The following is a 22,015-nucleotide window of genomic DNA, read 5'->3' on the forward strand; positions in this document are numbered from 1 at the left end:
TGGCCCTACAGCATTATTCTTGTATCTGTTGTCGCTTTGATTAAATTTATTTATTATTTTTTTTTTCTCATTTTTAGACTTATCATTTATTATCGTAATATTTTCATTATTCGAAATATCCATATTATTCTTTTCATTATTATTATTGATCGCTTGGAGATCAGGTGGCCTGATCTTGTCGCCATGCGGTGACATATCAGGAGCTGATCAAAATTTCACTAATATAAAAAAATATGTAATAGAAAAGACTTACTTACTTACTTATTTTATATATAAAGAGTTATATATAAAACTAGATTAATTATCTCTATCTCTCAAGACTCTTGTCTGAAATGTCGTTAACCCAGCCAGTAAAAATCGTAGTATATTACGTTGTATATCAGAACTGTTGTTTCTACACTGTAATTGTGATTTAATTTATTTTTAATTTTGCGATACACTCTCGTAAGTGTAAAGACAACCAATATTTAAATTTACCACTAGAAAGGTCCAAACTTTTGACGTTTCTTTCTCTGACAGATTTCTTATTTTCAGCTAGTTTGTATAATTTCTAGAGGTTACATCAACAACTGGACTACTATTTTTTTAATTTATTAAAGATTAAAATAAATGATTTAAATAAATTTGTTTCTAACGTAACTAAAATAAAAAAGTTTTCAAATCTTGTTTATTCAAAATGGCTTCGAACTGGACGTCGAAATCGTTATAACGAAAAAGTTATAATAAATTCATTTTTATTGTTATTGTGTACTATGTGAAAAAAACTGAAACACGTTGATTTTTATTCTTAAATTGACAATTTACAGTATGAAAATATTATCCCCTCCAGCACCCCCTTTGAATTATAAGCACCCCTTCGAAAATTTAAAATAACAAAGGGGGTCGTGTGGCACCTGGTTAGAAAGGGATTTTAGCCCCCTATTTAGCAATATAAAGTTTTTTGAGTTTGGTGCAATCATAACTGAGAAAATTAATTTTTAAGATGTAAAATTTTGATAATGTTGCTATCACAAAACTTTAGGTTGATGAAGATAATAATGTCACATAATATTTAGAATGTATTACTCAATGTACTTTACAATTAAATTAAAATGACCACTATTCACTTCTTGACATTAACCGAGGCGATTTTGGAATTCTCGTACATTTTGTACGACCTCGGGGGTTATTTTGTTAATTTCTTTTATCTTAACTTTGAAATGAGCAATATTGTTTGGTCTATTAAAATATACTTTAGATTTTAAATAACCCCATAAAAGTAATCGAGATGAGTTAAATCAGGAGATCTAGCCGGCCATTCAATTGTTCCACGTCTTCCAATCCACCTATTGGGAAAAACCTCGTTTAAATAATTTCTAACTATACGTGCAAAATGCGGTGGAGCTCCGTCTTGTTGAGAGTAAATAGATCATTCAATCTAATTTGGATGATTAACATCAGGAAAAATCTCCGTAATGTAGGCACTAAAAAGTTAATCAAAAAATCTAGATAAACCTCACCATCAACTGTGCCCTCAAAAAAATAAGGACAAATAATTTTATTGTTAATGATACCAGCCCAAACGTTAATTTTTTTAGAATATTGCGTGTGACTATCACACACCCAGTGAGGATTTTCTCTGCTTCAATATCTACATGTTTGTTAAGCGTTCCGTTTAAATGAAACGTCGCTTCTTCAGAAAAACTATTTTGTTTATGAACTGCAAATCTGCGTTCATTATGTCCATCATAATTTTATAGAATTCTTGCCTTTTATCACGATCATCTTCATTTAACTCCTGAACCAATTGAACTGTGTAAGGGTGGTATTTTTCTTTATGCAAAACTATCAAAGTAGATGATTTACATACATCATTGACGGTGGCAAGTTTTTGAGTTGTCCTATGCGCATTTTCCTCATTCTCTAGAAGTAGATATAACTTTTTTTCATCAGTAAATTAAACATTCCTACCTGGCTTTTTAATATTTTTACATGTCCAATATAATGCAACTTCTTTTCAATTTTGCTAACTGTAAACTGCGAAACTTGTTGACCAGGGTATTTATTATTAAACAGTTCACAAAACTCCTTTTGAGTTCTTGTTTTATTACCACAATCAATCATTAAAATGTCCATCCTTTGAGTTTCGGTCAAATGAGCCATAATTAAAGTTAATGTGCGCACAAATCTTATACTGACGTCTTTTAGTAACTTTATATACCTAAATGACAGCAACCTACTAGATTCATACCAATTGTTTATTTGGCTTTTTGACTACTATTTTATTATCTTTAAAGTTATTTCCCTAATGTTTAGCAGAACAGAAATGAAAACACCTTATTATTTCTAAAGTATATTTTAATATACCAAGCAATATTGCTGATTTAAAAGTTAGGATAACGGAAGAAATTAACAAAATGACCTCCGAGGTCATACAAAATGTTGTACGAGAATTCTCGGTTATTGTCAAGAAGTGAATATTGGTGGTCAAGTTAAACATTTAATTTAATTGTAAAAATCAATTTTCTCAGTTATAATTGCACAGACTCAAAAAACTATATTACTGAATAGAGGACTAAAATCCCTTTCTAACAAGCTGCCACACGACCCCCTTTGTTATTTAAAATTTTCGAGGTGGTGCTTATAATTCAAAGTGGGTGCTGAAGGAAAATAATATTTTCATACTGTAAATTGTCAATTTAAGAATTAAAGTCGACCTATTTTAGGATTTTTTCACATAGTACATAATAACGCTAAAAATGAATTTATTCCATACATATGTACCGCATAGTATATTATTGACAAAACTTAAATACCACGAGAAATCAACAAAAACGTATCCTATAATTTTTGTGGACTTCATGTTTTTCAGTAATATTACAGCGTTTGATAGACATACAAACTGCTTACCCACAAGTAGCTACAGTCTGGTTTGGACCTAGACTTTACTACATAATATCAAAACCGGAATATATTGAAAAGATACTAACAAGTCAATCAGCTTTGAATAAAGATCATGTCTATCAGTTTATAAATGAAGTCGGCGAAGGTCTAGTTACTGTTGGAGGTAGGTTAATAATTATTGGAACTGATTCCATCTGGCAATAAAATAATTTGAAACTAATTCTTTTTAGGTAAAAAATGGAGAAAACATCGCAAAGCTATAATTCCATCTTTTAATCAAAAAATACTAGAGGCCTATCAGGATATATTTTGGAGAAAAACAGAACTATTTACGAATCTGCTTCAAAAAGAGGTGGGAAATAAAAAGCTAGATCTGCTTAAATTGATATCTGGCTGCACAATGGATATAGTATGTGGTAAATATGAAACATATGAGTATTTTCTGTATTACTCATATCCTATGCTTTATTTGTCTTTTAGAAACAGCGCTTGGTATAGATATGAATATACAAACTTCAAACGACCTTGCATTTATCAAAGCTTTAGACAAGTAAGTTTTTTATTTTTAAACTGCGTTGTAAATAAAGGTAACTCCAACTTGGAAGCCAATAATTTAATGATTGGTCTTGTTAACTCGTAGCAATAATACAGCGACTTGGACTATTTACTAGCTGCAGCTAAAACATGAATTAAGGTTATTTTTTTTAATTTTCATTGAGTTTTGAATATATAGTAGAAATTTGAAACACGTTTAAACGATTTAAGATAAAGCTAAAGATATTCGATGGGAATAATATCTTCGCAATACATTTTACCCGAACAGACAAACTGTTCTCATTGTACAAAAGGATTATTCAGTTATGAGTTTTGATCAATTATTACAAAATTCATTTGTTAATTACCAATTCTAAAGCGTGTTTAAAAAAATAAATTAAAGTTTGTGTAATCTTCTGGTTAAGGTATAGTGTTAGGGTTTTCAGATCGCGCAAGCGCCCTAACATGACTTAACGACAACGTTTTTAGCTAGGACCGACGGCTTTACGTGCCCTCCGAAGCACGGTGGCAGCTCAGTTAAATTAGAAATTAAAAATTTTGTCGGTGCCGGGGTTCGAACCCAGGCCCTCCAGCTTGTTAAACCAGTAACATAGCCACTGAGCTACGGCTGCCACAATTAAAAAAAATATTTAAAATATTATTATAAAAAATATATATTATAAAATTTAAAAAATAATGTACCAATATACAATACAGTGAGAAATTATTACATTTTTATAAACAAGCTTAATCTCATGTAAAGGCAACGCCAACTCGGGTGGTACTAAAGACCCGCCTTTTAAGTAGGTGACTGGTCTTGGTAACTGATAGTAATAATGAATTGGCGTGCACTATTTACTAATAGATACAGCTAAACATATTTTAACCCATTTGATTCCACTGAACTCGTCCAAGTACAGCAACAAAAATGGTCTCGTAGTGACACATCTTTCAAAAGAGTGGTATTCCATGTATTTACTCTAGTCGTCGGAGACGAAACTGCCGTATAATTCTCATCGAACCTCTAAAAATCATACAATAAGCTGAATTTTGCCGAGAATATTAATTTTGGGACCACCAAAAAGATGCAAAAAAGTTTACCACTTATACCCTCGGGCTTCCCCCTAAAATCCCCACGCAGGGGGGTAAAAAGACAAAAAAATCGATTTACCAAGAATATGTACACTGTAGAAAAAATATTTCAAATAAAATACGTAGCTAGAAAATTTGCACAAAGTAAGTCAAGAAATAACAGAGAAATACTTAAAACCTGAAAGAACAAATAAAAAGGAATGGATGACGGAAGAGATTCTATGTATCATGGAAGACAGGAGAAACACTAAAGATAATAAGAATTACTACAACAACATAAATAACGAAATAAAAAGGGCTATTAAAATAGCAAAAGAAAATTGGTTTAGCTCGAAGTGTACAGAGATAGAGTCATTACAACAAAAACATGATTCATTTAACCTCCATAAAAAGATTAAAGAAGCGGCAGGCTTATATAAACACAAGAACACTGGATTCCTGACAGATAATCAAGGAAATATAGTACTGGAAATAGAGCATAAAAGAGATATTTGGATTAAATACGTAGAAAAAACTTTTGAAGATATACGAAGTAACACTGGTATTACGACAAACACCAATTGCGAATCTGGACCACCATTTACAGCCGAAGAAGTAAAATATGCCATCAAAAGCACCAAAGATGGTAAAGCAGTAGGCCCTGATAATTTTCACTCAGAATTCTCAAAACTTATGGACTATGATGGGATAAAATGGTTGACAAATATATTTAACAGTATATATGATACGGGCGTGGTTCCCCAAGAGTGGTTAGTGTCAACTTTTATAAATCTTCCAAAAAAAACCCAATGCGAGAAAGTGCGAAGACTATAGAATTATAAGCCTTATGAGCCATTTACTTAAAACATTTCTAAAGGTCATTCACAAAAGAATATATATACAAAATGTGAGGAACGACTAACAAGAACACAATTCGGATTTCGTGATGCCCTGGGAACACGGAAGGCCCTTTTTGCTGTACAGGAGCTATTTCAGAGATGCAGGGATGTGAATTGTGACATATATGTATGCTTTATAGATTACCAGAAGGCATTTGACAGAGTAAAACATGACAAATTAATGACTCTAATGCAAGAAATTGGAATTGAGAACAAAGATCTTAGAATTATCAGAAACATTTACTACAATCAAACGGCCAAAATCAAAATAGAAAGTTTCAGTTTTAATAAGTAAATAGTACAAAAAAGCGACTTTTGGCGATGACTGGCAATAATTTTTTTATTTATTTTTAGAATAATGGCAATAGCTAGTTTAAGAATGCTTCATGTCTGGCATCAATTGAGATTTACTTGGAAATTGTATCCAATGAGCAGAGATTTCGATAAAGCGCTTAAAATATTTACCGAATTCTCAACTACTGTAAGTATGTTCTGTCATCTTAAACTATTCTTTTTTACTTTTTGTCTTCTTAGTTTTTGCTTCTTCTTTTACATACTTCTTACCAAAAGGGCAAAGTTCCTTATTTAAACAAGTTGAATACTGAAGCTTGACAGCCCCGCAAATCTGCTGCCCAAAACCAATAAGTAGGATATTCATCTCGCTCCATAATTCCTGTGGTAGCCAATCTTCGAAAGCCTTTCTTGTATCTTCGGGATTATTGGTCACAACACCAATTCCTGTCACTGTATCCCAAGCTGTTTCCATTCAAATATGTGCCATTTGGGTCCTACCCCTGGTAACTTGCACAATTCTTCCACTATATCTGGAATGTCATAATCATATTCCTTTTGTAGTATATCACTAGTTTTTTTTGACATATTTCACTTTATTTCTCCAAAAACTGACTGGATATATTAGTTCTCCCAGTTTCTCATCTGCTGTACCTAATATGTTTTCAAAAGTACAACCATGATCTATTAGTTTCTTCATAGCAGAATGGGTGATTTAATCTTTAGTTTGACTACTTAACATCAGTGAAAGAAGTTGTTAATACCTCATGACATTTGGTGGTGCATTTTCATCATGACACTTATCACATCCCATGGAGTCTACGGGAGCATCTGAATGTTTCCTAATTTCATTCAAATTTGCCAGAACTTGTTCCTAGTTCTGGGAAGAACTAATATATCTAGTCAGTTTCTGGAGAAATAAAGTGAAATATATCAAAAAAACTAATGATATACTACAAAAGGAAAATTATTGTGACATTCCAAATACATTGAAAAAATTGTGCAAGTTACCAGCGATAGGACCCAAAATGGCACATATATGTATGGAAACAGCTTGGAATAAAGTGACAGGAATTGGTGTTGACATCCACGTTCACAGGATATCAAATCGTCTAAGATGGGTGAATACCAATAATCCCGAGGATACAAGTAAGGCTTTAGAAGATTGGCTACCACAGGAATTATGGGACGAGATGAATCGCCTACTTGTTGGTTTTGGGCAGCAGATTTGCGGGGCTGTCAAGCCTCAGTGTTCAACTTATTTAAATAAGGAACTTTGCCCTTTTGGTAAGAAGTATGTAAAAGGAGAAGCAAAAACTAAGAAGACAAGAAGTAAAAAAAAATAGTTTAAGATGGAAAAAAATATTTTTTATCAAAAATGACAATATAACAAAAATGACAAAATAACACGAATTGTTGTAGCTAATGTCAAATATAAAGAAGAAACATGCAAATATATCAACTAGTGGGAATTTAAGCTCTGAAGATGATATTGCGTCTGCTGTTAAAGGTATTGGTTTTTTTTATTTATTTTGCTTCAACCACTTAGGGTAATTAGCATAATAAAATACAAAAGTGATAAAGACATACATAGTCATATACAAAATATCAATTACATAATAGAGTAGGTATACAATATTATATTTTAATTATTGCTGTGTTGTGTTAAATTTTATTAAAAAAGTTTATAGATTTTAAGAATTCTATCAAGTCAGCTACGTATTTAGATTATCCTAGAAGTTCTTTTAATGTTTTTGGAACGTGGTGATATAGACATTCAACTGAGTATATTGGACAGTCAATCAAAATGTGCTTCACTGTCACTTTACATTCACAAACACACTGGTTCCTCTTCTCTCTTCAATAAGTATTCATGTGTTGTAGAAATGTGTCCTAATCTGAGACGTGTTATTAGGACTTGATGTTGTCGCTTTGAAGGCCAGAAATTCTATGGAAGGACGGAAGATTTTATTTCTATCAATTTAGTGGTGCGTCTATTCCATTAGTATTGCCAAACATCGTGCAATTTTGCTTTTAAGTAAGGTTTAAAATTTAAATGCACCATTAGATTTTCCACTGATGCAGCTGTACTGGTTACTGCGGACCTAGCTAGACTATCTGCCATTTCGTTACCATCTATTCCAACGTGTGACGGTACCCAGCGGAACTCTACTGTCAAATTGTTTTGGTATATACGGTATAAAATTAACTTAATCTGCTGTAATGTTGGATCAGAGGGATAAATCTGAGAAATTGATGTCAGACAGCTACGTGAATCAGATATTATAAGAGATTTGGACAGTTTTTTTTCTAGAATAAAGGTGAGTGCGTTAATTACGGCAAATAGTTCTATTGTAAAACTACTTGTCTCAGAAGACAATTTATAGATGGAATGTTTATGTGATATCACAAAGCATGCTTCTACTTTATTTGTGGTCTTAGATGCGTCCGTGTATATAAGATGGTAATTTTTGTACTGTGTGAGAACATGAAGAAAGTGAATTTAAAAAAAATTGGGTATGACGTTATTTTTATTATATGCTGTTTGTTTAAGGTTACAAAGCGGAAAGGGAACAACCCAAGAAAAACATAAATTTATTTTACAAGTAGGATAAATAGGAGGTAGTTCAATATTAAAATCTAATAAGTATCTATAAGCTCGTTCATAGAAAGGTACAGGACCTCTATTTCTTTTTTGATAGACCTCCTGGAACCTGTTAGCAACAGCATAATGGAGAGCTGGGTTTTTTTGGTTAGATTTTATATTCGAGACCTACAATTGACAGAGTTAAGTATTTTCTTCTATGGTTTAAGGGTGGCTCTCTAGCTTCACAGAGTAGTCTGTTCACAGGACTGGCGCAATATGCTCCAAGAGCCAGTCTAACGGGTGGACTCTGAAAAGTATCCAAAGTTTTGAGCAATGCTTGGTTTGCGGAGACACAGCACATCCGTCAGTCGTATTGTTTTTTGCCGTACTGTCGTACAGTATATATGTTACCGTTAGAGAAGATAATTGGTAATTTTATGCAATTACCGGTAATTGTATACAAATTTAGGAAATTGTTTTCAATTATCTACAAGGACCAGCGATAAAAGTATAAAATAATGAAATAAAAATAATAAATTTCAACAGCTATTCAAGAAGTGTGATTTTTATTGAACTGAATTAAAAACAAGAGACGTTTTGTTTAACCTGAATTGAGTTTCTTGTCTAAATTAATACTATTAGTTTAATTACTTACTATTTGTTGTGACATAGCAAACTCTCGTGACATTTAGAATTACACAACTTTCCATTTTTTTACATTTACACTTATGTGTTTTACATTTATTTCTGCAAGCATATCGCTAATGTCCTTGCCTATCCGATACAAATGTTTTTCTAATATACTCGTGCAGTAAATGTTTAGTTTTGAAACCATGTCTAGAGAAATTAATGATTCTTTGCCAATGGTAAATTAATTTCTGTAATACCACTTATTCACTCAAGATCATTCATAGAAGAATATATGTTAAATGTGAGTCAAATATTGATAGATCGCAGTTTGGCTTTCGGAAAGCACTTGGAACTAGAGAAGGAATTTTCGCTCTCCAGGTGCTTATACAGCGGTGTAGAGACGTTGATAAGGACGTGTATTTGTGCTTTGTGGATTTTAGAAAAGCATTTGACAATGTCAATCATGAACAATTGATAGATATTCTGCGAAAGACAGGTATTGACGACAAGGACATTCGAATTGTGGCAAACCTATACTGGGGTCAAACAGCAAGAGCAAAAATTGGCAACGAACTCACTAAAAGTGTGCAGATCAAAAGAGGGTTGTATATTATCCCCACTATAATGTATAGAAAATGCAAATGAGGACATAAAAATAAACGGCGAGTTAACGAACAATATAAGATATGCCGACGAGACGGTGATCCTTGCCAGTACCATAGACGAATTACAGCAGGTAATGGAAATAGTTTATTTAGTTAGTGAGGAATACGGCCTGAGCCTCAACTTCAAGAAGACAAAGTGGATGCTGATAAGCAGGAAGCAACAGCCTACTCGACAGTTACGGATAAGTAACATACTAATTGACCATGTAGAATCTTATGTGTACCTTGGCACCAACGTAAATGCAAAATGGGAACAGGCCACAGAAATTAAGGCGAGAATAGAATGAGCTAGAGCAGCATTTAGCAATATGAAAAAGCTCCTCATAAGCAGGGATTTGTCTCTTCCCCTAAAACTACGTCTAGTTAAATGCTACATTTTTTCGATCTTACTGTATGGTGTGGAGGCCTAGATGCTGACGGAGACGCTCACGAGAAAACTAGAAGCATTCGAAATGTGGGTTTACCGACGCATTCTTCGTATATCCTGGACCGAACATGTCACCAACACAGAGGTAATCCAAAGAATCGGAAAGGAGAAAGAAATCGTGAATACAATTAAACAAAGAAAGCTTGAATATCTAGGCCACATATTGAGATACGATTAGTACCGTCTACTGCAATTGATTGTCCAGGGAAAAATAGACAGTAAGCGAGGGCCAGGCAGGAGAAGACACTCGTGGCTCCAAAATCTGAGGAAGTGGTTCGGGCTCACATCGGTCGAACTATTCAGAAGCGCCGCAAATAAGATCAGAATTGCCATGTAAATAGCCAACGTTCGCAACGGACAGGGCACTTGAAGAAGAAGAAGAATAATACCACTATGGTAGTCGTTCAGTCCCTAATTTGTATAATTAATTTTGAATACTCATAAAAACAGCCAAAACATTTCTAAAATCACTTGGTACCCTTTCAATATTTGGTTCTCCTAATTTTACCGTATCGCCGATATTACCAGGGGAGAATTTTAAGTTTGAGTATTTTCTTCGAATGCTTTTCAAGACCTTCCTCTGCACGTAACCGTTTAATTGCAACAGAATCTTGCCTCTCTGAAATTTGATTAGAAGTTAGTTCTTCTAGAATCGCATTAGATCACTGATGGTTGCTCAGGTTGTTCTGGTTCTTGTTCTCTTATTAGATCATTTGGTTTATCCACTTCTGCTTCTTCACGATCTTCAAAATTAAGACCTGACTGGGTTTCTTCTATTTGTTTCACCAAAGCTTTCAATCTTTTTCAGTCGAAATAATTTCTAGAGCATCTTCTAGCAGTGATAAAGTTTTCAAACCACATTTGACAGGAACCCCAAACATAGCTTTATATGGAGTGCACTTGATGTCAAAATGGTAAGATCGATTCTTGGCGAGTTGTACAAATCAAAGACCCTTTGACCACTTGTTCGATTGGTTGGTTTTCAACCAGGAACTCAGCATACTTTCGATGTTTTATTTCGCACGTTCAACAGATCCTTGTGACTGACTGTCTTAACTTAATGTGTACTATTTTTAAATCTTTCCACATGGAACACAGTTCTTCTATAATTATGCTTTAGAATTCTCGTCCATCGTCGTTTTGAAGAATACTAGGAGCTCTAATACATACAGATACAATATGTCAAGAAGAACTAATGCAACTTCCTTTGTACGTTTAATTTTCAACGGCCGAAATTATACAAATTTTGTTAAGTGATCTTGGTAGACAAAAATGAATTTGAATCAACTTGGGCTAGCGTACCTATCAAATTTGTTTGACATCTACTATTCATTTCTTTTGACAGTATACGTTTCACTACTAAACCCATTCTGAAAACTTAAAATTTTTCTGGGAAGTTTCACAGAGATCCAAATAGATCGTTATGATTTCTACAGCTGTGCTTGTGATTTCTTGTACTTCTGTTATAATTCTTCTAAGGTTCTTGTTCTACCTCCATGCCTAATAGATTTATGTGCTCCGTCAATCAATTTAAGATGTTTTTTTAAATGAACATAGCATAAGACATTTTGTTTATTTTTACTCAAGGGGTAAATCATTGTACCAGGGTACATTGTTTATTAAACTTTGGTAGGGGAGGGAAGAGTAAAGTGAAATAGTAGGGTAAAGCGAAATAGCACGTTTTAAAAATTCTTCCGCGAACGGAGCCACCACTCTTTACAATCCAGTCAATGTTTAGAAGTAGTACGTGCTTATCGACTAATTTATTGCGGTCGTCTGTCAAAGTTATTAAAAATATCACTATTTATTCATTTTGGGGCAACTATTTGTAAAATCTGCAGCTGAGTGTAACTGCTAATTCTTCTATCTTATTTAACTAAACATATTTTTGAAAGAAACATACAACATTAATCAAACTTATTAGATTATGGTTAAAAATTTTGACTGGATAAGTGTTGTTTTTAAATCCATTTGGGACAATGTGAAATGGTAAAATTAGAGGCAAAGTGAAATATCGTTTCACTGTGCCCCACATGTAATTATACTTAAGCTATGCAATACGGGCTTCTTCTTTTTCTTCTTTTTATATAGACCTGACTCTGTCTGTTTTTCAATGTGCCTCCAGTAAGTTGTCGTTTCATCGTTTTCGTAATCTCTCTACTGATCGTCTTCCTATTAGGGAATCGTCTCTTGTCGTCTTTACTTCTCTCTTTGTTGTGATTCGGCATATAAGATCGTGCCATTCTACTTTTCTATTTCTTACCCAGTTCTTGATGTTCTCCACCTTGCATCTACGTCGTATATCTGTACTTCTAGCTCTGTCCGATAGTGTCTTACCAAAGTCTGTGTCTCTGTCCATAGTGTAGACCAAAGTCTACATTTAAGAAATATTACATATTTTGTGAAACCTTAGAACAAATAGCTAAAGTTTATTCATCTATACACTATTATCTGGCTGCTGACTTCAATTTACCAAACTGTAAATGGTTTTCAAATGACATGTGCTCTACAACAATTGAACAATTCCTATACCATCTGCCACAGCATCTGAAGTTAAAGTCCTTCAGGTTGTGACTGGTATGTGTGCATACCACATTTTTTTTAGACCAGTAACACTGTTGTGAATTCCACTGGTAATATTCTCGATTTAATGCTGGTTGATGATGCTGATATAACTGTGTCCAGAGCAGATGAAGCTCTTTTGAGGGAGAATATGCACCACCCACCACTGGGAAACGGCTGACTTTAAAAATAACTAATTTTTTATCACAGTTCTGTTGGGATAATTTATTTTTAGGAAAACCACTGAATCAAATTGTGAATATTTTTTATGATATACTTTACTTAGCTATAGAATTAATTAAGAAATAAGAAAGGTATTCAAAACGTGGATTCCCTTCTTGGTTCCCACCAGAGTTGGAAGACCTGATAGTTGAGAAAAAGAAAGCTCACAAAAAATATCTTTTATCTAAATCACTTCTGGATTATCGCACTTTTTCTCAGCTGAGGGTCAACTGTAAATTGTTAAAAACTAAAGGCTACAGAAATCATATTAACATAATTATCACTAAGAAATAATTTGAAGGGATTTTGGTCGTTTGTGAATTCACAGAGGGGAAAATCTTCCTTGCCCACTGTGTTGAGTTATGTTAGTGTTGAATCCAGTCACGGACCAGATATTGTAAATCTTTTTACAGAATATTTTTCTACAGACTATTCCACTTAAATATGTGACATGCCCAGTGATTGACCTTCACTTTGTCTTATTAACTTGACTAGTTTCAAGATAACTATATCTGAGATTGATTTAAAATTATCAGAACTTGATGTAAATAAGGGTCCTGTTCCTGATGAATTATCTCCCAGCTTTCTTAAGAATTGTTGTTTTATATTATCCAGACCTCTTTTTCACATTTTTAATCTATCCTTAAATAAGGGTGAATTTTTAGAATGCTGGAATGCTGGAAAAATAGTTTTTTAACACATATTTTAAAAGCGGAAGATAATTCATTGGTGAATAATTATAAGCCCATTAGTATAATTAATGTAATAATAAAGAAATTTGATTGTTCTTTATGTGACTATCTTAAAGTTTTAATTGAAAAACAGCTAGTAGACCAACAATTTGGATTTTGGAATAGCAGATCAACTGAATGTAATATACTACTGTTTGTGGACTTCCTGAGGAAGGCCATGGAGAGTGGCTGTAGGGTACATGCAGTATATACTGATTCCTCCAAGGCCTTTGATCGGGTCAACCATAATATTTTAATAGTTAAACTTAAAAAATAGGTGTTGATGGGCCACTTCTTAGATGACTGAGAACATACTTGATTGACCGAGTTCAGATGGTGCGTGTTAGGGATTTTGTTTCCAGTGAGATTAAGGTTCATTCAGGAGTGCCCCAGGGTTCTCATTTGGGACTCCTATTATTTCACATTAGGCATTTTTAAGGCTATATACTGGAACCAGAAAGCAGTAGTAAAGGTGAACTATATAGAAACAAATAATATACCGATTGCGAGAGGGGTTAGGCAAAGATGCGTCTTGTCTCCGACGCTTTTCAACGTGTACTCACAGGTCATATTCAGAAAAGCCTTATGGGAAAGAAAAGAGGGAATAAGAATTGGTGGAGAAATCATAAACACCATGAGATTTGCAGATGACACGGTAATTATGGCTGAGAGTATAGAAGAACTACAAACTTTACTAGATGCAATAAATAGTGAATGCATTCAAATGGGACTTGACATCAACACAGATAGGACCAAATTTATGATAGTATCAAGGAGTCCAATAAATAATGAACAACTATCTTTTGGTGGACAGCAAATACAGAGAGTGACAAAATATAAATATCTGGGAGCTTACATCAACACAGAATTAAATCCAGACCAAGAGATCCGGGTACGAATAGAAATGGCAAGGGCAGCGTTTTTAAAATTCAAACAATTGTTCTGTGACAAAAATCTGAATACTGCGCTGAGACTGAGGTTTGTTGAATGTTACGTCTGGTCGCAACTATTGTACGGGGTAGAAACATGGACACTAAAAGCGCAAATAGTTAAAAATATTGATGCCTTTGAACTTTGGATATACTGGAGAATGTTGAGAATTCCATGGACTGCCAGGGTCACCAATGAGGAAGTGCTGAGAAGGATGGGTCGAGACAAAAAATTGTTGAGAACAATAAAAGTACGCAAGACTGCATACCTTAGACACATACTAAGAAATAATAAATATAGTCTTCTGCAGGTCATCATGCAGGGTAGAGTCGATGGCAAAAAGGGAATAGGTAGAAAGAGGAAGTCATGGCTGCGAAATATTCGAGACTGGACAAACATGACTGTAGACGAATTATTCCACGTTGCAAAAGACAGAGAAGCTTTTAAAAATGTGGTCGCCAACCTCCGTTAATGGGGACGGCATAGGAAGAAGAAGAAGATTATTTCACATATTCATCAATGATACACACTACTGCTTCCAGCACAGGTTACCTCTTCTTTTTGCGGACGATTTTAAGTTCCACGCAATTATCAATAATACAGAAGATTGTGTTAATCTTCAACACGATCTCGATCGGTTGAGTAAGTGATGTGTGTTGAATGCAATGGTCCTGAACGCATCTAAGTATGATGTTGTTTCTTTTGGACGATCGAGAGACCCAATGGAATATAATTATAATATACAGAACATTCTTGTTGACGGGGCTACCGAAATTCGTGATCTGGGAATTAATTTAGATTCTAAACTTTATTTGAATCGCATTATATATGTCAATGATTTTCAAGTCTTTACAAATGCTTGGCTTTATAAAAAGATTTACTAGAGACTTTCAGAATATTGAAGCGATTAAATTAGTACATTGTTTTTTAGTCAGACCCCATCTAGAGTATTATTCTTGTGTATGGTCTCCATCTTATAATATTTACATATCAAAAATTAAGACAGTTCAGCACAAGTTCTTGAAATATGTAGCATATAAACAGGGTATACCTTTGAATTAAATGAAGTAAACTATAATCAAATTGAAACCCAACCTGGTATACTCTCATTGTATGACCGACGATTAATTAAAGATGCAAATATGCTTTATGACATAATTAATTCTACAGTCTTGTGTGCTCAGCTACTTGAGCAGGTTGGTCTGCATGTACCTGTACGTAGAACACGATTAAACCAAACTTTTTATGTTCCACTTCACAGAACCAACTAAGCATACAATAATTTTTTATCTCGATCACTAAGATGGGCAAATATTCACCCAGATCTAGATTTTTTTTGCACCGAAGGCCGAATTCATTTCTGGTCTCAGACATGTGTTTATTTGAGTGGCTGTGGAATAGGTAATCTTCATTTTGATGTGTAAAACTAAATTAGGTGATTAAGTTTGTGATATTTATACTTTTATTATTGTGATTTGTATACTTATATATATTTTTTTGTTTTATTGTATAGGGTAGAGTGAGGTAAACTGGACATCTTCTGAAAAAAAATTATATTTACTTAGTATCTGGTTTAAAATAAGCCAATATTTATCCTGTGTTTCGTTGTTATTTGACTAACCATTAAATACGGCTTTTGAAGTTCAATATATATCTATAGGAATAAGGGGATGATTTTCGTAATAATCTGCAATTTTGACCAGTTAACCTACCTAGTAGATTAACTGGAACATAGAAGTGGGCTAACTCGACAGTATGATATACCAAAAAAAAAATGGGTAAAGAATATAGGAAATTTTCTTAACAACTCTTTATTGAACTAATATAAAGTAAAGTCAAACTCATTAAAGTCTATGTTAAAAGAAATCATGTTAGCAAACCTGACACTGCTCCTTTTTATTGGAAGAGGCAGTTTGTAAATAATATCATCAATAGGAACAAAACCGGGGTCGCCTTCTAAAAAATATCGTGTTTGGTTATGGCGTTTCATAAAACTAACATCATAGCCGTTTAATAAATTGTCATTAATGTGAACCACATAATGCCTCCAGGTTGCATTAGTCTTGCCATCAACTTTTGCAATAGCATAGTCCCCTTTTGAAACTTTGGGTGGATTGGATTCTACATCGTCAAAATCTTCTGGTGAATCGAAACTTTCTTGGTAACTGAAACTTTCGTTACTGGAAGATGTGCTTTCTCTAAATACACGTTTTTTTATAACTTGTCTCTTAGTTTGATTATTTTTATTTTTTTATTGACCTTTTCTTCTTGAATCCTAGCTTCTTTTTCTAAATTTTGTTGTGGTGTTCCGTTAGTATTAAAGATTTTCGTTTTTTACGTCTAACGTAAGATTTTCGTTGCTTGGCTTTTGGGTGAAGGCAAATCTGTTCGGGAGTTATAATTGTTGACATTGGGGTTTGACAAAGTGGCCTCTTTAATGTTAATCCCGACTGTAACTGTTGAGATTCCGTTTCTCCATCCACTGGATGTTCTTGAATTTGATGAAGACGAACATTTTTTTTCAATAATTATTGGAGATATTTGAGTTTGTAATGTTTGAGAGTTTTCTTCTGATGTTCCTATTTGACCACTGTTGGACGAATGCTGTTGTCCGTTCTCTGGATTTGGCTTATCGGTTATATATGATGACAAATAGTCATCATCAGAAAACATTTAATCATTAAACGGCTCTATGCCAGTAGCTCTAAATCCACTGCATTTATTTTTTTGGTGTGAAAGCTTAAAGGAAAGCTTCTCCTGCTAGATTTGCAACATCCTAAATGGTGATAATCTTTCCCGAATTATTCACCATCCAACTGTCACAAGCGGCACTATAATTTTTTTAATGAAGCAAACACAGCCACATCTAGTGGCTGCAGCTTGTGATTGCAGTGAGGAGGTAACTTTAAAAGGATTATTCCATTTTCCTTCGCAAAATCTAGTGCCGTTATGCTTAAGTGACTTTCATGATTGTCGATATTCATTAGTTTTGGGTGTTCCTTTGACGGTCTTTCATGTTGAGCAAAATGTTGCAAAACAGGCAAAAAGAGTTCACTTCTCATCCACCTAGATGGTGTTGCGGCACCTTTGCTTCCAGTAGGGCCTCCGTGAAGCATGCATGGATTATCCTTAAAATGCACGCGTGGAAATATAAAGTAGGGTGGCACATACCTTCCAGTGGAAGCCAATAACTGCCACCAAGGTAACAAGGACCCCTCTTTCGGCAGAAGTCATTTGCCCCACGCTTTTTTTGTCTGTTGCGGCCAATACTTTTGGTGGTTTGTGCATCGTCATTACACCTATCTCATCTAGATTATAGACATCATTGGCATGTAAATTATATCTATTTTATAGCTATTTCAGATTTTTGAAAAATGCTTGTACGTTTTCTTTATTAAGGCTGGTCGCCCTACTAAGACTAGTTTGTTTAGGGGTTCTTAATGATAATCTGTGTCTTTCCATAAAATTAAACATCCACTCCCTTTCTACCACTCCATCCCGAATCCAACTCTCCTTTATAGTTTTGTTGTTAGCTACAGCAAATTCATATGTCAACCTTCGACCTTGTTTGGCTGACAATCCATAATGAATGTTGCAAGCTTCTTGTAAATATTTTTTAAGAAGCAGTTCTTCGTCTTGAGAAAATACCATTAGGTGTTCATTACTTGGGCGAAAATTAACCGTCCCCAAATTATGATCGCAGCACATGTCTACATAACGTGTTAGTGTAATTCTCGGAAGACCAAACTGGATAGCTACGTTTCTTACTGAACGACTATTTTCTAAGACTTATTTGCAAGCCTGTTTTAATGTTTCTGAACTGTAGGATCTATTGTCCGTCATTCGTATTCTTTTCCTTGACATTTTCTAAAACAAAAAAAAATTATGAAGTAAGAATAAATAGAAACCAGTAAAAATATGAAGACAAGGCGCTTAAATGATTTTTGCTAAGTCAATTTGTTTATTGTTGACTTGAAACCAATACATTTAGACGTGGCGCCCACATGAATAATTTACAATTAAATGTATTATTGCAGGTGACCCATAAACCAATTCAAAAAGCAGTTTATCTGCGTACCGCTTTATAGTAGGTTAACTGGAAATATGTTTCTCTAACCTCACACGGTGAGTGTTCAATTAACCCCACTAGGTAATAAAAATTATAAATAATAATAATTCTAAGAGCAACGCCAAATATACTAACTTCAAATAGTGGAATAGATGGCTCATACTTACCTCAAAAACTGTGTACAAAATTACTGGCTAAACTATATTTTAATTTGCTTAAAAATAAGAATTTTCACAGAGCGAAAAATTTTTCACAAATACTTGCATCTAATAAAAACCATGTTGACTTCCCTGACAATTCCCTGTAGGTTATATAGAAATCTTTAGTGGCCACAAGTAGTAGCTGTTAGTTTGCTTTAAACTACATGTGCACGGCTCTGATTCTCTCTAACAGATGGCAGGTACGTTAAAGTGTTCAGTTAGTCTGCCTGTTCAGTTAACCTCACTCTAGCCTACACTGTAAACATTGTTAATCTTATTGGGCAGCAGCCCGTTGAAAATAAATAAATAAATAAATAAATACTCCGTCTGGTCCTGGAGCTCTCCCATCTTTTAGTGATATTTTGGCTGCTCTTATTTCTGGCACTAGTATTCGCTCCGTGCGTGACTGACGCGACACCTACCGCCTTCGTCTGACAGTTTTGGAGTCTACCAATTTTCAGGTTAAACATATGACATTAATGACATATGTTTGACATTGTTAAATACAGGCGAAATTGACAATTATTAATAATTAACTTTTTAACTATATTTTTTCAGTTTATGTACAAAATAAATGTAGTATTAAAAACTGGGTTTCTCAAAATTCATCATAATATATATTTTTAAGCCCAAACGGAAAAGAAAAGTTAAAAATCTAGTACTGGCAAATTAAGTTTTTCACGTGAAAGAGCATATAATTAAAAACAGTAATAGTAAAAGTTATGATATAAAAGCTAAATTCATCAGACACTCTGCAGTTAGCTTGAAGCCTTATAAAATATCATTTAAGGTAAATTATTTAAATATTTCAATTGCATAAAAATGAGGTTACGTGATATTTCCTTTTTCATATTAATAGCACGGATCCATCTTTTTCTTTTCTCTAATTTATATGTAATCTTTGGGAACCTATAAAAACTACACTTACTATTTTTGCTATTATTAGCACAACTAAATACGCAACATGTATTTGCACACATTTTTGATAAAATTTATGCGTAAAAAGGTAGGGCCAATTGTGTCAGATTTCGCCACTACGCACGCTGGCATCGTTTCAAGGTACCCCTACCATGGTCACGCACGGAGCGAATAGGTGGTCCTGTTTCCGTATGGGCATTGTGCCTGTTTCCGTATAGTTTCAGTATAGGCATTGTGGGCTGGTTCTCCCTCTCATCAAAAAATAAATTTCGTATGTAACTTTTCCAGGTATTATCAATACTCTCTTTGTCCACGATTACCTCTCCGTTGTCATTAATAAGTTTACTTACTCTTCTATTTTTACATTTGCCTGTAATTTCTCTTACCTTTTTATGCACGTTGAAGTCGTCGTATTTACTTTATATAATTTCGATTTCTTTGCATTTTTTCTCCAGTTCTTTCTGTTTGGCTTCTCTGATCTTTCTCTATATATCTCATTGTTATGTTTCATACATAGAGTTATTGTTCTTGTTTTTTCTTCTTTCTTCCATCAGCTGCGGAATTTCTTTCATCATCCATGTCTTATTCTAATCTTCTACGTTCTTCATAAAATTGTACTTAATGTCGTCTATCATTTTGTCGTATTATCGATTTCTTTAAATTTTTTATAATGTATTGTTTTGCTGACTATTTCTTTTACTTCACTTCGAGCAGGGTACAGGAAGAAAAAGAAAAAATAAATAAGACAAAAACAAAATCAATGACAAACACAGACGACCCAGACATATAACTAAAATGGAAGTGAGATAGAACAAGTTTAGGAATATATCTACCAAAGCCAAAAATTTGAAACTTGACAAAGAGAACCAAAGTGCGGAAATTACTAGAAGAGTAGAAGTGGTATGGGCAGGATTTTTAAAACTCAGTTGGATACTTAAGAACCGCAAAATACCTAAATACTTAAGGAGCAAACTGTCCAACCGGTGCATCCTTCCTATTATAGCCTATGGATGTTAAACCTGGACCCTATTTACGCCAAATACGAATAAACTAGCAACAGCAGAAAATGAAATGGAAAGAGCAATGTTAGGTATACGACTGTTAGATAAAAAGAGGAACGACTGGATAAGATTAAAAACAAAATTCGAGGATTTCACAACCAAAAGTGCTTAGTTCAAATAAAGATTTGCAGGCTACATTGCTAGACAAAAAGGCCAACGTTAGAACGCCACAATACAACATTGGAGGCCTTACAAAAGTAGACGACCAAGAGGTAAGGCACAGATGAAATGGGTAGATGACATAAAAAGAATACCCGGAACAAATTGGAATTATGATGCTCAGTATAGAGATCAATGAAAGGAGTTGGCAGAGGTCTGTGTACAAAAATGGACAATAGAAGGCTGAGGCTAAGCGGCTTTAGTAACAATAATTTTGTATTTTGTCTAGAAAACTGTTAATATTATATTTGTATCGGATTCAGACCATAATTAATTGTAATAAATATTACATTTTATATTTTTTTAACGTTTCGATTTCCACTCCGGAAGTCGTTTTCAAAAAAGGTAAACAAATCTAACAAAACAAGTACAAAATGTAATTTTTATTATAATCAATTATGATTTTAATCCCATATAAATATAATATTTAACTTAAACATCCACTAGAAAGCAGTTTTAAAACTTCTTATAAAACTGTTGTTTAATAAATTGCTAGGCTACATAATATAAAGCACAATAAATCCGCTATGGACTTTTTAAGAGTTTTTTAACCTACATAAAAATTAATTTTACTTTTAGGGAAAGCTCGGGATGGTATTGCATTTTTAGATCTTATTTATAAAAATAATAAATTCTCTGAGCGAGAAATTATAGATGAAATCCACACATTCTTAGTAGCAGTAAGTAAATTTTTATTTATTTTGCTTTAATTTATATATTATAGGTATTTATTATACGATTTTTGGTTTTAATTACACAACCATACATAAATTTAAATTTAAACTAATTTTAATCCTGTTAGAGACTAATTATTCCTCCTTTTAAAAAAGCAAATCAGTTAAGAAAACAAAACACGTTCTTCGGATAAGGACAGATCGTTTAAGTCGATAAAAATAAAAACAAACGATCATGCATATAGGAATTTGAAACGTACTAAGCCTATATCGTTCCGAGCTTTAACTCAGGTAATTAAAGAACTTGAATCCGGAAACATGGACATAACTTCCTTACAAGAGATAAGATGGACTGAAAAAGATACACTAAAAGCTAATAAATCTGTAGCATTTTTTAACAAAAGTGAACAGGAGCCCCAATTAGGCACTGGCTTCATAGTCAAGTAGCGTTTTGTGGGGTGAGTAATCACCTTCAAACCCATTAACGAAAAACTCAGTTATA

General features: G+C 33.7%; 1 protein-coding gene and 1 pseudogene across 1 annotated transcript in view; one reads left to right on the top strand and one right to left on the bottom strand.

The window, feature by feature from the left end:
* The window catches only part of LOC140436701 (cytochrome P450 4C1-like), a 56,920-nt gene that overhangs the window by 26,397 nt on the left and 8,508 nt on the right, over window positions 1–22,015 (top strand). The window contains exons 3-8 of the mRNA XM_072525742.1: window positions 2,852–3,046; window positions 3,114–3,299; window positions 3,364–3,433; window positions 5,742–5,868; window positions 7,101–7,188; window positions 21,419–21,519. Coding sequence (XP_072381843.1) covers window positions 2,852–3,046; window positions 3,114–3,299; window positions 3,364–3,433; window positions 5,742–5,868; window positions 7,101–7,188; window positions 21,419–21,519 — 767 coding nt within the window. The remainder of the gene's footprint in view (window positions 1–2,851; window positions 3,047–3,113; window positions 3,300–3,363; window positions 3,434–5,741; window positions 5,869–7,100; window positions 7,189–21,418; window positions 21,520–22,015) is intronic.
* Window positions 5,893–6,765, bottom strand: LOC140437887 (endonuclease III-like protein 1; annotated as a pseudogene).

Source organism: Diabrotica undecimpunctata, chromosome 3, assembly GCF_040954645.1.
Source record: "Diabrotica undecimpunctata isolate CICGRU chromosome 3, icDiaUnde3, whole genome shotgun sequence".
Taxonomy (NCBI): Eukaryota; Metazoa; Arthropoda; class Insecta; order Coleoptera; family Chrysomelidae; genus Diabrotica; species Diabrotica undecimpunctata.